Source organism: Apium graveolens, chromosome 1 (assembly GCF_009905375.1).
Source record: "Apium graveolens cultivar Ventura chromosome 1, ASM990537v1, whole genome shotgun sequence".
Taxonomy (NCBI): Eukaryota; Viridiplantae; Streptophyta; class Magnoliopsida; order Apiales; family Apiaceae; genus Apium; species Apium graveolens.
This window is the reverse complement of record NC_133647.1, coordinates 191948819-191961183: the sequence shown is the minus strand read 5'-3', so window position 1 is coordinate 191961183 and position 12365 is coordinate 191948819. Positions and strand designations below refer to the sequence as shown.

At 34.0% G+C, this 12365-nt stretch overlaps 1 protein-coding gene and 1 pseudogene across 1 annotated transcript; both read right to left on the bottom strand.

Annotated features, from left to right (window-relative positions):
- Positions 1 to 265: 265 nt before the first annotated feature.
- LOC141723424 (benzoate carboxyl methyltransferase-like) lies at positions 266 to 1971 on the bottom strand. The gene is made up of 4 exons (XM_074525227.1): positions 1769 to 1971; positions 1148 to 1558; positions 814 to 1074; positions 266 to 718 (listed from the first exon to the last, which is right to left on the bottom strand). Exons 1-4 carry the CDS (start codon positions 1841 to 1843, stop codon positions 359 to 361), a joined length of 1107 nt encoding a protein of 368 aa, XP_074381328.1. The 5' UTR covers positions 1844 to 1971; the 3' UTR covers positions 266 to 358.
- Positions 1972 to 9692: 7721 nt separating this feature from the next.
- LOC141714142 (benzoate carboxyl methyltransferase-like) lies at positions 9693 to 12001 on the bottom strand (annotated as a pseudogene).
- Between the last annotated feature and the right edge of the window lie 364 nt (positions 12002 to 12365).

Below are 12365 nucleotides of genomic sequence, written 5' to 3'. Positions count from 1 at the left end.
AAAGATAACAGGTTCGTATATCATCATTGATCATTATGAACCAAGATTTGAGAATGCAACATGATTAGATGAAGCTTTCTTTTAACTCTGTGTCATATATATAGCCAAAATGAAGAAGTCAAGGTAAAGATTTCTTGTGAAAGGAACTCCACTCAATCGGTATGTAAGCCCATGCATATATACTACAATTATTACTGCTATACCACTAGAAATTTTATGTATTTAGCATTCTAATATTTAATTAAATGAAAAATAATTCTGGTACATCTGCATCAGTTGTAGTGCTCTTGCTGGTCTAGTCTGAGTCCAAATGTTCACATTTTTTTTTTTTTTTGAAACTGGAATGGAGGTTCACATGTTATTTACATTTTTTCGTTAAGGAGATGACAATATTGAAATACTTAGGTTCCTCCCTGGAGAGATGCTCAGTAACGTGCATTGCATACCTCTCGAATAGCTTGTCCATGAAAGTGTTTCCAAAGTGACTCGCAAGCATTGGCTCCATTACAGCTCTTATTGTGTTGGCTATAAACCTGCCACTGCTTTCGTCTGACTTTATTTTTTCATTTTCATCGCGCGTGTCACAGTTAACTTCAAAGGTTTCAAGTCTATCTATTGTAAATGAGTTCTCAGATTCGATTATTGCCTTCAATTCATCGGTGCACGAAGTATAAATTGGTAGATTAAATGAATTGAAATCTTCTTCATGAATTAAACCCTTGTAAAACAAACGAAAATAATGTGTGTGGCAAATTAAATCAAGTATAATTTGTTTAATAATGACTCAACTACAGATGTATCATTCTCTCATACCTCAGCTACCATGTCGTGAAGTGACTTTGCAAGTAATCCGTAAAGATGACAACAATCATTGTTGCAAGCGGGATCTGCAGTGCTCCTTCCGATGAGTGTTAACACCATTCGGCCCTTAGAAACCATTTCTTCAGATCTCATGTGTAGAAATGCTGTGAAATCCCTTGTAAATTGATTAAAGTATGCTTCATAAACACCAGCAGGATTCACTTTTGGAATGTAGATATTTCCTTTGTTTATATCCAGCAGTTCCCTCGGAACCTGCTAAATGTTGCAACTTTAACATACATAAGTATATCATAGATTCTAGTTGTATGATAATAATTGTAACTACCTGAGAAAGCCAATGAACACTATACGAAGAATGAACAAAGTGAAGGCTGTCACTTGGAAAGAGTCTCTTATAAAAAGAACCCGGTACTCCACATATGAAACATTTTTCGGATTTTTCAGGACCTATCTCATTTTCAAGATTGGAATAGAATTGTGGTGTCATTTTGAAAACTGCGTTGAAATCATTATTGGGAAGATCATTTAGAAACACTTGATACTCATCAGGTGCCTTCAAATTTTTCTTTTGGCAAAATGCATGAACACCGTCAACTATATTTGCAATAAGAAAAAGGGAGTTAGGCCCAGAAGAGCAACCCAAATCAGCTAGCTTGAAGCATTGAGGGAACCCATGGCTACCATAATCCTTGATAGTTTCTTCTAAAACTTTCCGCGCTTTCAATATCACAGTTTTCTGGAATAAGGAAATTAATATGGTTTAGCTCTTTTAGATATCATAACATTGAGCAAGAAATATGTATCCATATTCTGTTTTTACATCCCTGTAGGTATATTAGAAATGTGTGTGTTTCTGAGAGAGGGAGAAATTATATGGTTTAGCTCAACTACCTTCAGCATTCATGTAAGACCATTTAAGAAAATAACAAGAAATATGATCATTTACCTGAAGGGTGGAGTTCTCAGCATAACTACATTTGCGATTTTCTGCATTCATGTGTAGAACATTTACTACATCCATCTTTTCACTTCTATCTTTACACTCTCGCGCTTACTAATATTCTTTGTTGTGATCTTTTGTTCAAAACAATGCCTAATTACATAAGGAGCATAGCCCGAAAGTTTCATATAATATAATTTTCAGCAACACAGAACACAACACAATGAATAGCTAACATGGGGTAGAAAACCACATGCATTCATTTTATATATAGTATGCAGGGCATGCCGGTGGGGATGGGCAGGGGACCTAGGCAGATTGGCTCTGACTACTATAGATAAACGCTGCACAGGTTGATAATTGGAAGGGGTCTGAGAAGTAATTAAGAATCCACATGGTTTGTTTCCTTTGGTTTTAGTAACTTGGCGATCACAGATGTCTTGTAACTTGCAACTTATATGATCAAACAATTGCAGAAGCAACTACACTGAAAATTGAGCTTCGAGTTTTACATATGGACACCATAAAAAGAGTAGTTTAATGAGATTACATAGTTAGTTTGTTGTTTTTATACATTGAATCTCAGAAATATGTCATTTAACAAATATACTAGTCTTATCTTTAATAAAAGTGAGTGAAAACTCTGAGCAGTAATGAATTAATTTATACAACTTCTAAGCAGTCTACTGTCATTTAAATTTATATAAGCAGCTTCCAAAAACTCCGCAACAAGTAATAAGTATATTATAGTTGCCTAAAGCACTGTTATCAAGCTTATGCGGCTGCTAAATTTGGTAGAAATGCAGATCCATTCTGAATGACCAATGCAAAGAGGATATACTACAGGTCCCTCTAATTTCTCAAACAAAATCTTAACCGGCTGAAGCATATAGAAATAGAACAGCTCGGTGGATTTAACCTAGCTCCATCTTCTCCTGTCCTCTTCTTCATCTACAGCATGTAACAGGAGTCGGTTATTTAGATTGCTTGGCATAACTCAATAGCACTTTTTCATCACCAGGAGCGGATTTCGGCTCCATTGACAGCCCTATGCAGGAGTCTTCAGAGCATGATAAGATAATACAATTTTATGATAAGATAATACAATTTTGTTGGAAATTCCATTTTTAACCGTAATTAGTTTTTTTTTTCCATTTTTACTTCCTTATCTCGTCCAAGCATGGTATATTGTAATATCCCGTAAATTTTAGAATTATAATATTAAAAGATTAATAGAATAAAAGGGTTTAAATTTAATTAAGATTAGGATTTTAAAATTGAATTAAACTAACGGGCCTAAGATTTGGATCAGACTTGAATAAGGATAACTTACAATTTAAGAAAGAGGGTTTTGTATCGTTATAAATACATTCTATTCATTTTCCTCCTCTTTAATATCAAAATTTGTAGGGATTTATAAATATAAATCAGCAATCTTGTAAAATTTGTAAAAAATTCATCGTAAGTTAGAATTCGTTGATTATGGACTTTTCGGAAAGGTCATTTCGTTCTCTACAACTTTCTAGTTTTGTGTTTTTCAAGAAAATATCGTTTAGTGGGTCAAAAAAGACAAATTCAGATCTAGTTAGATTTTGAGGTAAGTTTTCGATCGATCTTGCTAGTTTTTTCAAAATTGTATGTTATACGCTTATTTTGATTATCAAATTTTGGGTTTAGTGATGAGATATTTGAAAGTAATATGTGTTATAGTATATGTATTGTTGTATATGTGTGGTGTCGAGACGATAATTTTGGATCTTTGATTTGTGTCATGGTTTGTGAAAATATCGAATAAGAACTTAAGACCGTAATCACCGGATTGTAGTGACAGTTTTCTGAAAATTTAGGACCATTATCACTGGTTTGTAGTGGTCGTGGCATGGATTATGGGTTTTGAATTATTGTTATTTATGTGGTATGTGTATTGTTTAATCAAATAAGAATAAGAATATGTATCGAACGTATTTGTTTCGTATATCATATATATTTTCATTATTTGTTATATGTGTATAAGTTGCTTGGCCAACTAGTTGGATCGATTGGTTTCTTACCGGGCTGTATAGCTCATTACTTACAATTTCATGTTTCATTTTAGATTCGAGTTGGGTAGCATTGGAGTTCGAGAACTTAGAATTAGAGTACATTGACTTTTGGACTCCCGCTTTTAGTTGCGTATTTGTAATAACAACCTTTGTAATTGAATTTTGAATTAGTAAATTGAATTGTATTTTATTTCAGTTCTGATTTAGAGTTAATAGTCCGGAAGTGCGGGCTGTTACAGTTTATTTATTCAAAATTCAATTACAAAGGTTGTTATTACAAACGCGCAGCTAAAAGCGGAAATCCAAAAATCAATCTACTCCAATTCTAAGTCCTCGAACTCCAATGCTATCCAACTCGAATCTTAATCAAAATCAGAAATTGTAAGTAATAACTATACAACCCGACAAGAAACCATTTAACTAATATACGTGTATTACAAGTGAATGGAGTTGCACGTAACTAAAAAAATCAATTATCCAAGTCACAGACATTATCAGTAAAATATAAAATATTAAGAAACCAACAAAGAAGAATTAAAAACCAACAAACTTTAATATAAAATGATCAACTGCCCAAACTAAAAAGCTAGTCTCAGGATATTAATATAATCATGTCACAATACAAGGTTTCAGAAAGCTTAAATTTAATGCTATTATAATCAACTACTACTTTCAGCCTTGCCAAGGAGCGAGACCTCTCTTTACCCTCCATTTATTATACATTTTTACACCCATTTGACGTCTCTTTTCCGTCCATTGACTAGATGGCTCACATGTATCAATAATGTTAGAATCCAAGTTGATTGCTGATTGATTGGCTTGATCATCAAAAACTACATCATAAGGATCACCGCTCATTTCCTTTCGAATCAGATTGTGCAAAAGGACACATGCGGTGATAATGCGACACTGAATTTTGTAAGGATAGAAGGAAGGGCTTCTAAGAATGGACCAGCGTAATTTAAGAACTCCAAAAGCTCTTTCAATTACATTACGCGCAGCAGAATGTTTCATATTAAAGTATTCTTCTGGACAAGTCGGACGCCTCCCCTTACAATTTCAAAATTCAATTACAAAGGTTGTTATTACAAACGCGCAACTAAAAGCGAAAGCCCAAAAATCAATCTACTCCAATTCTAAGTCCTCAAACTCCAATGTTATCCAACTCGAATCTTAATCAAAATCTGAAATTTTAAGTAATAACTATACAACCCGACAAGAAACCAATCGATCCAACTAGTAGGCCAAGCAACTTATACACATATAACAAATAATAATAATCTATACGATACGATATACGAAATAAACACTTTCGATACATATTCTTATTCTTATTCGATATACACAATACACATACCACATAAATAACAATAATTTAAAACCCATAATCCATGCCACGACCACTACAAACTGGTGATAACAGTCCTAAATTTTTAGAAAACTGTCACTACAATTCGGTGACTACTGTCCTAAGTTCTTATTCGATATTTTCACAAATCATGACACAAATCAAAGAGCCAAAATTATCCTCTCGACACCACACATATACAACAATACATATACTATAACACATAGTACTTTCAAATATATCATCACTTAGCCCAAATTTTTATAATCACGTATAAATGCATAAGATACAATTTTGATACAATTTTGAAAATACTGGCAAGATCCATCGAAAACTTATCTCAAAATCAAATCAAAACTGAATTTGTCCTTTTTGACCCACTAAACGATGTTTTCTTGAAAAACACGAAATTTAAAAGTTGTAAAGAACGAAAAGACTTTTTCGAAAAGTCCAGAATCGACGAATTCCGAATTACGATAAATTTTCTACGAATTTTACAAGATTGCTAATTTATATTTATATATCCCTATGAATTTTGATATTAAAGATGAGGGGAAAAAATATGGTGTATTTATAATGATACAAAACCCTCTTTCTTAACCTGTAAGTTATCCGTATTCAAGTCTGATCCAAATTTTAGGTCCATTAGTCTAATTCAATTTTAAAATTCTAATTTGAATCAAATTTAAACCCTTTTATTCTATCATTCTTTTAATATTATAATTCTAAAAATTACGGGATATTACATATATGCATTTTTTTCCTTTTTTTATTCAGTGTAAAATCATGGGAACAAGCTATGACATTTGGTCCATTCCCTTTATAAAACTGGGGTGAATATGCAAAAGCTAGTTGGTTGATCCTCAGCCTTGTCAGCCTTGTGATATGAGAGCAATTTTGTTTTTTTTTCTAAATATGAGAGCAATTTTTACCAACACTCCACTCGTACATTACCTTTGAGGCAATTTGCTATGTATTGTTCTTGATGGTCTTCAAGCTGCATAAAGCTGAAAGATTGAAGCACTTGTAATTTTAATACTAAACGGTATTGTTCTGGCATGTATACAATGTACAAATCTTAAAAAGAACTCAGCAACGACGACTGATTCACCTTCCCTAATACGTAAAATTCTCAATTCTTGCATCCTTTAGATGGACTACATATTTCATATGCCATCACAATACACATTTAACTTGTCCAGTGTTAGGAGGAAACACAAATATATTCGAGATTCAATTCTACCAATATGGAACACACACACAATAATATATTTGACGTGAAAAACTCACGTCCAACTTGTATTATTAATCCAAATAATTATCAATAATACATCAATACATAACATCTCAATGGTGTCTTGAACTGATACTTGAGTCAACCAATGCTCGAGCATCTCCCGTATGACACCTAAGACCACTACATCTCTTAAGCATACATCAAAACAATTACATGACTATGTATATATAGCCATCACAAACTTAACCAACAAGACACACCTAATCTGATTATAATAATTGTTTATCCATACAATTATTACCCATTCCCATTATGATAATAATTATCAACACATACAATTATTATCCAATCAAATTATGTATTATTTCAGCAAGCCCATACTACCTATTGGGTTTAACTCTAACAATCCTCCCCTTCAATCCAATACTCCAAATCAGGTTGAATGGTAACCATCAAAATATCAACTCCCAATGAGCCAATGTATCCCCTTGAACAATAATTCATTCATCTCATTCTTCCAACTTTTGAAAATCACTAAAACCCGTACAGTGAACTCCAAACTACCGTTTTTCATCATAACGACATATCATCCACAATATTACGTGAATCAACCACGAGTGCCTCCTTTCACCATCGAGTCACCCGATCCTTGCTTTCACAATCATTTCGGCCTTTTTTGAAGAAAATCATGAGCATCATCCAAATTCTTCACCTAGTTGATCAACCATCAAACCATTAAAACTATTACAATGATCCCTTTCTCTTCCATCTCGAGTTTGAATGGATTGATTCACAGTGCAAGTCAACCGCCATACCACACGTAACTTTGTCAGCAAATCCATTAACGTACTCCACCATATCAATTGAACCTCGAACGTTCTTCCAACCCAATTAACCACGAACTTGAACCTGGCTCTGATACCACTTGTTAGGAGAAAACACACAAACATATTCGAGATTCAATTATACCAATACAGAGTACACACAGAACAATATATTTGACGTGGAAAACCTACTTCCAACTCATATTATTAATCCAAACAATTATCAACAATACATCAATACATAACACCTCAATGGTGTCTCAAACTGGTACCTGAGCCAACCAATGCTCAAGCATCTTCCGCACGATACCTAAGACGAATACATCTCTTAAGCATACATCAAAACAATAACATGACTATGTATATATAGCCATCACAAACTTAACCAACAAGACATACCTAATCTGATTATAATAATTATCTATTCATACAATTATTACTCAATCCCATTATGATAATAATTATCAACACATACAATTATTATCCAATCTAATAATGTCTTATATCAGCAAGCACATACTACCTATTGGGTTTAACCTCAATATGCAAAAGTTTAATCAACCATCTACTGTCATTACAAGTCATCTTAATTCAATATGCACGAGTTTAATCAGCCCTCTACTGTCATTATAAGTCATCTTAATTTACTGCAGCCATCCCATATATGTGTAGTCCCTCTCTTTTGAAAGAGGTCGTCTCTTTTTTACTGCTTGATTGTCTATCGTTTTATGTTTTGGGTTTGCTAAACAGGCCTAAGTCCACATTAGTATGATATTGTCCCCTCTGGGTCAGGCCCACACGGGTTTGTTATTGGGTCACTCTCAAAAGGCCTCATACTAATGAAGTTATTTGGCTGCTTATGGAGTACCAAAATGCCTCTCTCACATGCGATATGGGACAACTCCCAACAATCTCCCCTTCACACATCGGGATCGACATCTGTCAGATCTGCCTCCTGATTATGTGATCCGGCTCCCTCTTGACCCATGTTAGAAGTCCATCTAGCTATCTGCTCCCCTTAGGTCCATACTGGAAGGCCTGTCTGCCTCCCCCTTAAGCCCATCCTGGGGTAGCCAATCTGTCATTTCCTAGCTCCATTCCGAAGCCCACGTGAGATATGTTATAAACCGTTATAACATGAACCTCTGATACCATTTATTGATCTTGTTAAGCAGGCCTAACTCCGAATTAGTATGATATTGTCCTCTCTGGACCAAACCCGCACAGATTTGTTTTTGGGCACATCCCAAAAGGCCTTATTTTAATGGAGTCATCTGGCTGCTTATATTTTAATAATATGCTCCTTCCACAAATGATGTGGGACAACTCCCAACAATTTCCTCTTCACACATCAGGCTTGAAACCTGTCGAATCTCTAACCTAATTTTGTGATCCGACTCCCCCTTGACCCATACTGGAATCCTTTTGGATTTCTGCTCCCCTAGGCCCATACTAGAAGTCTGTTTACTCTCCCTTAAGCCTATCCCAGGGTAGCCCATCTTCCGCTTCCTAGGTCCATTATGGACCCCACATGAGATTGTTTTGGACCGTTATAACATGAAGCTCTGATACCACTTGTTAGGCTTGCTAAGCAGGCCTAACTCCACATTAGTATGATATTGTCCGCTTGGGGCCAAGCTTGCACGGATTTGTTTTTGGGCACATCCCAAGAATACTCATTCTAATGGAGTTATCTGGCTGCTTATATTCTAGAAATATGCCCCTCCCACAAATGATATAGGATAACTCCCAATAATCTCCCCTTCACACATCGGGCTCGACATCTTTCGAATCTGCCTCCTAATTATGTGATCTGGCTCCCCCTTGACCCATGCTGGAAGTCCATCGGGCTATCTGCTCCTCTTAGGCCCATATTGGAAGACCCATATGCCTCCCCCTTAAGTCCATCCTGGGGTAGCCCACCTGCCGTTTCCTAGGTCCATTCCGGAGCCCACATGAGATTGTTATGGACCATTATAACCTGAAGCTCTGATACCATTTGTTGGGTTTGCTAAGAATGCCTAACTCCATATTAGTATGATATTGTCTGCTTTGAACCGAGCCCGCACAAGTTGTTTATTGAGTCACTTTTAAAAGGCCTCATTCTATTAATGAAGTGATCTGGCTGCTTATATTCTAGCAATCTGCCCCTCCCACAAATGGTGTGGGACAACTCCCAACAATATGTGCCACAAATATCAACGGTTACCATATATGTGCTTATTGTTATCCATTCGAGAAGTGGTTTGCATTAGAGTTCAACTAAAATTCATATTAATCTTTTGACCCCTTCTCTGAATTTCTACTTCCATCACAATTAATAACTCATGGACCAGTGTGTTCTCTATTATAGAACCATGTGTCCGTAATTGGAATAACATCAAGGTATATATTAAAACTCCTTCATATTTGATGTTGTAACTAAATTTATTAGTAATTTTATTTCAGGATAGCCCCATTCAACAGTTAACAATAATTTTTACATTTTTCTTGTCAAGCAGCAGTCGATATTTAAATAGTTGGTTTTCTCTTTGGACATATGCTCGTTCACGTGCATTGCATACTTCTCAAAAATCTTGTCCATGTAAATATTTCCAAAGTGACTAGCAAGCAATGGCTCAAATACAACTCTCATTGTCTTGGAAATAAAGTTTCCATTGCTTTTGTTGGAATTTAATATTTCATTATTATCACGTGTGTCCCAGTTAACTTTAAAGGTTTCAAATCTATCAAGACTAAATGAGCTCTCAGATTCGATTAGTTCCTTCAATTCACTAGTACATGGGGCGTAAAATGACAGATTGAATGAATTGATATCTTCTTGTAGAAGTAAACTGTTAGAGATTTTACAACTCAAATGCAAGTGCACATATCATAACAAGTAGTATAAATAATCTGTTTCCACGTAGACTAATTTTAAGCTGCTAACTACCAAACACCATTCTTCTTCTAATTCAAGTCAATATAAAAGATAAAATTTTTACCACTAGAGAATAAACTAACATAAAAAAATTTTAATATTAAATAAATTAAGCCCATAACTTCATCTTGAGTTATTCAATAAACTACTCATGCATCTTTATTTTAGTGTTCCAATATTAATCTAAGGCATCTAACTAATCACAAGGACCTTCTGTATCTCAAGTGATCCTAATTCATTGACTAATTCATGTATTTCTACGAAGAATTTAAGTTTTTGAAGAGTATTAACTACAACCTTATATTGACTACCAAAGGTGTTTATGTAAATTCCTATCTTAAACATAAATGAACACATATGTTAATCCTTAGCTATAGTGATTAGGTTTTAATTTAGATTTTCTCTTCCAAGTAAGTCTAAATTACCTCTTCAAGTCCAAGGTTGAACATTCCTTGAAAAATATTACATACGAATCCTATAAATAATTGTAATAAATACCATAATAGAGAATTAAGAGTAATTTATATAAAACCACAAGAATCCATTACAAGCCTAGAAGAAGAATTAGTTCAACATAACAACAAAGAGATATATACACAATAAATACATGGTATCAAGGTTATAATGAAAACAATAAGGAGGAAAAGATAAAACTCTAGATTCTGATCTTACTCCACCAATTCTCCTCTTGAATATTTCCCCGTGTTCTTCTCCGTGTTTTTTTTTCTCCGTTTTATGTGTAACTACTCTCTACCCTAGACACGTATATGTCTAATGTTTCTAAGATATATATATATATATATATATATATATATATATACTAAACTAACTGCACTACATCTAAATATTATAGTATTTTAATTATTTGATAACAATACAAATAAGTATCCTACATAAAGTAGAATTCTTGAATTAGAAATCTGGACTGGCTGCTTCTAGCCTTTTTCTGGGCCGTTTAGAATGACAATAAAATATAAGATCGTACTTTAATTAAAGGCTTCTTGTAAGTTTTGCAACGGCTCCTGAATCGCCTCATTTCGATATCAGGAGCTCCGGTTATAGCCAAAATAGTGAACACCGCACAAACTGTTCCGAAAATCAGAATTTTGCTAGAAATACCTTCAAATTTTTTAATTTCAGCCACAATACTTCTATAATAAGAATTACCTTTTTTCTTTAATAAAACATAAAAATTAATTAAATACCAATTCAGTTATATGCAAAATAAACTAAAACTATAGTAGAGTATGAGCATAAAGATCATACATCATAAACCCTTATAAAACAAACAATCATAATGTGCCTTTTAATAACTTGGATTATATAGTTACTTATTTGACATTGAAAAGGTTGTAAATGTATCATTATTTTATACCTTAATCAACAGGTCGTGAAACGAATTTTCCAGTATTCCGTAAATATGATAACAATCGTTGCTGGTGGGATCTGCGATACTCCTGCCTATGAGTGTTAAAACCATTCGACCATCAAGAATTATTTCTTTTGATCTCATTCACAAGAATATTGTAAAGTCTCTGTTAAATTGATTTAAGTATGCTTTATAAATACCACTAGGACTCGCTTTTAACAAGTAGATATTTCCTTTATTAATATCCAGCAGTTTACCAAGGACCTGCTAATTATGTTAGTCTAAACAAAGTAAAAGTGTTATAGATTCTGTTATTATGCTTAATATAAATAACTACCTGAGAGAGCCAATGAACACCATATGAAGAATGAACAAAGTAAAGGATGTTACTTGGAAAGAGTATTCAATAGAAAGAACCAGGCACTCCACTTATAAAAAAGTTTACGGACTTCTCACGACCTATTTCAATTTCAATATTTGCATATAATTGTGGTGTCATTTTAAAAACTGCGTTAAAATTATTGTTTGGAAGATCGTTTAGAAATACATTAAACTCATTAGGAGTTTTTAGTTTTTCGGCTTGAACAATGCATTAACATTGTTGACTATACTTGCAACAACTATGAGGGCGTTTGGTCCAGAAGATCAACCCAAATAAGCTAGCTTAGAGCATGCAGGGAATCCATGGGTTCTATAATCCCTCATAGTTTCTTCTAAAATGTTTTGCGCCTTTCCGAGCTTCCATTGTACACCTGAAATAACATATAACAAACAAATTATTTTTGGTTCGAAATAATAACAAAGTATATACTACATTTTATCTACTCTAACTCAGTAAAAGTATAAATCATAAAACTGAACAA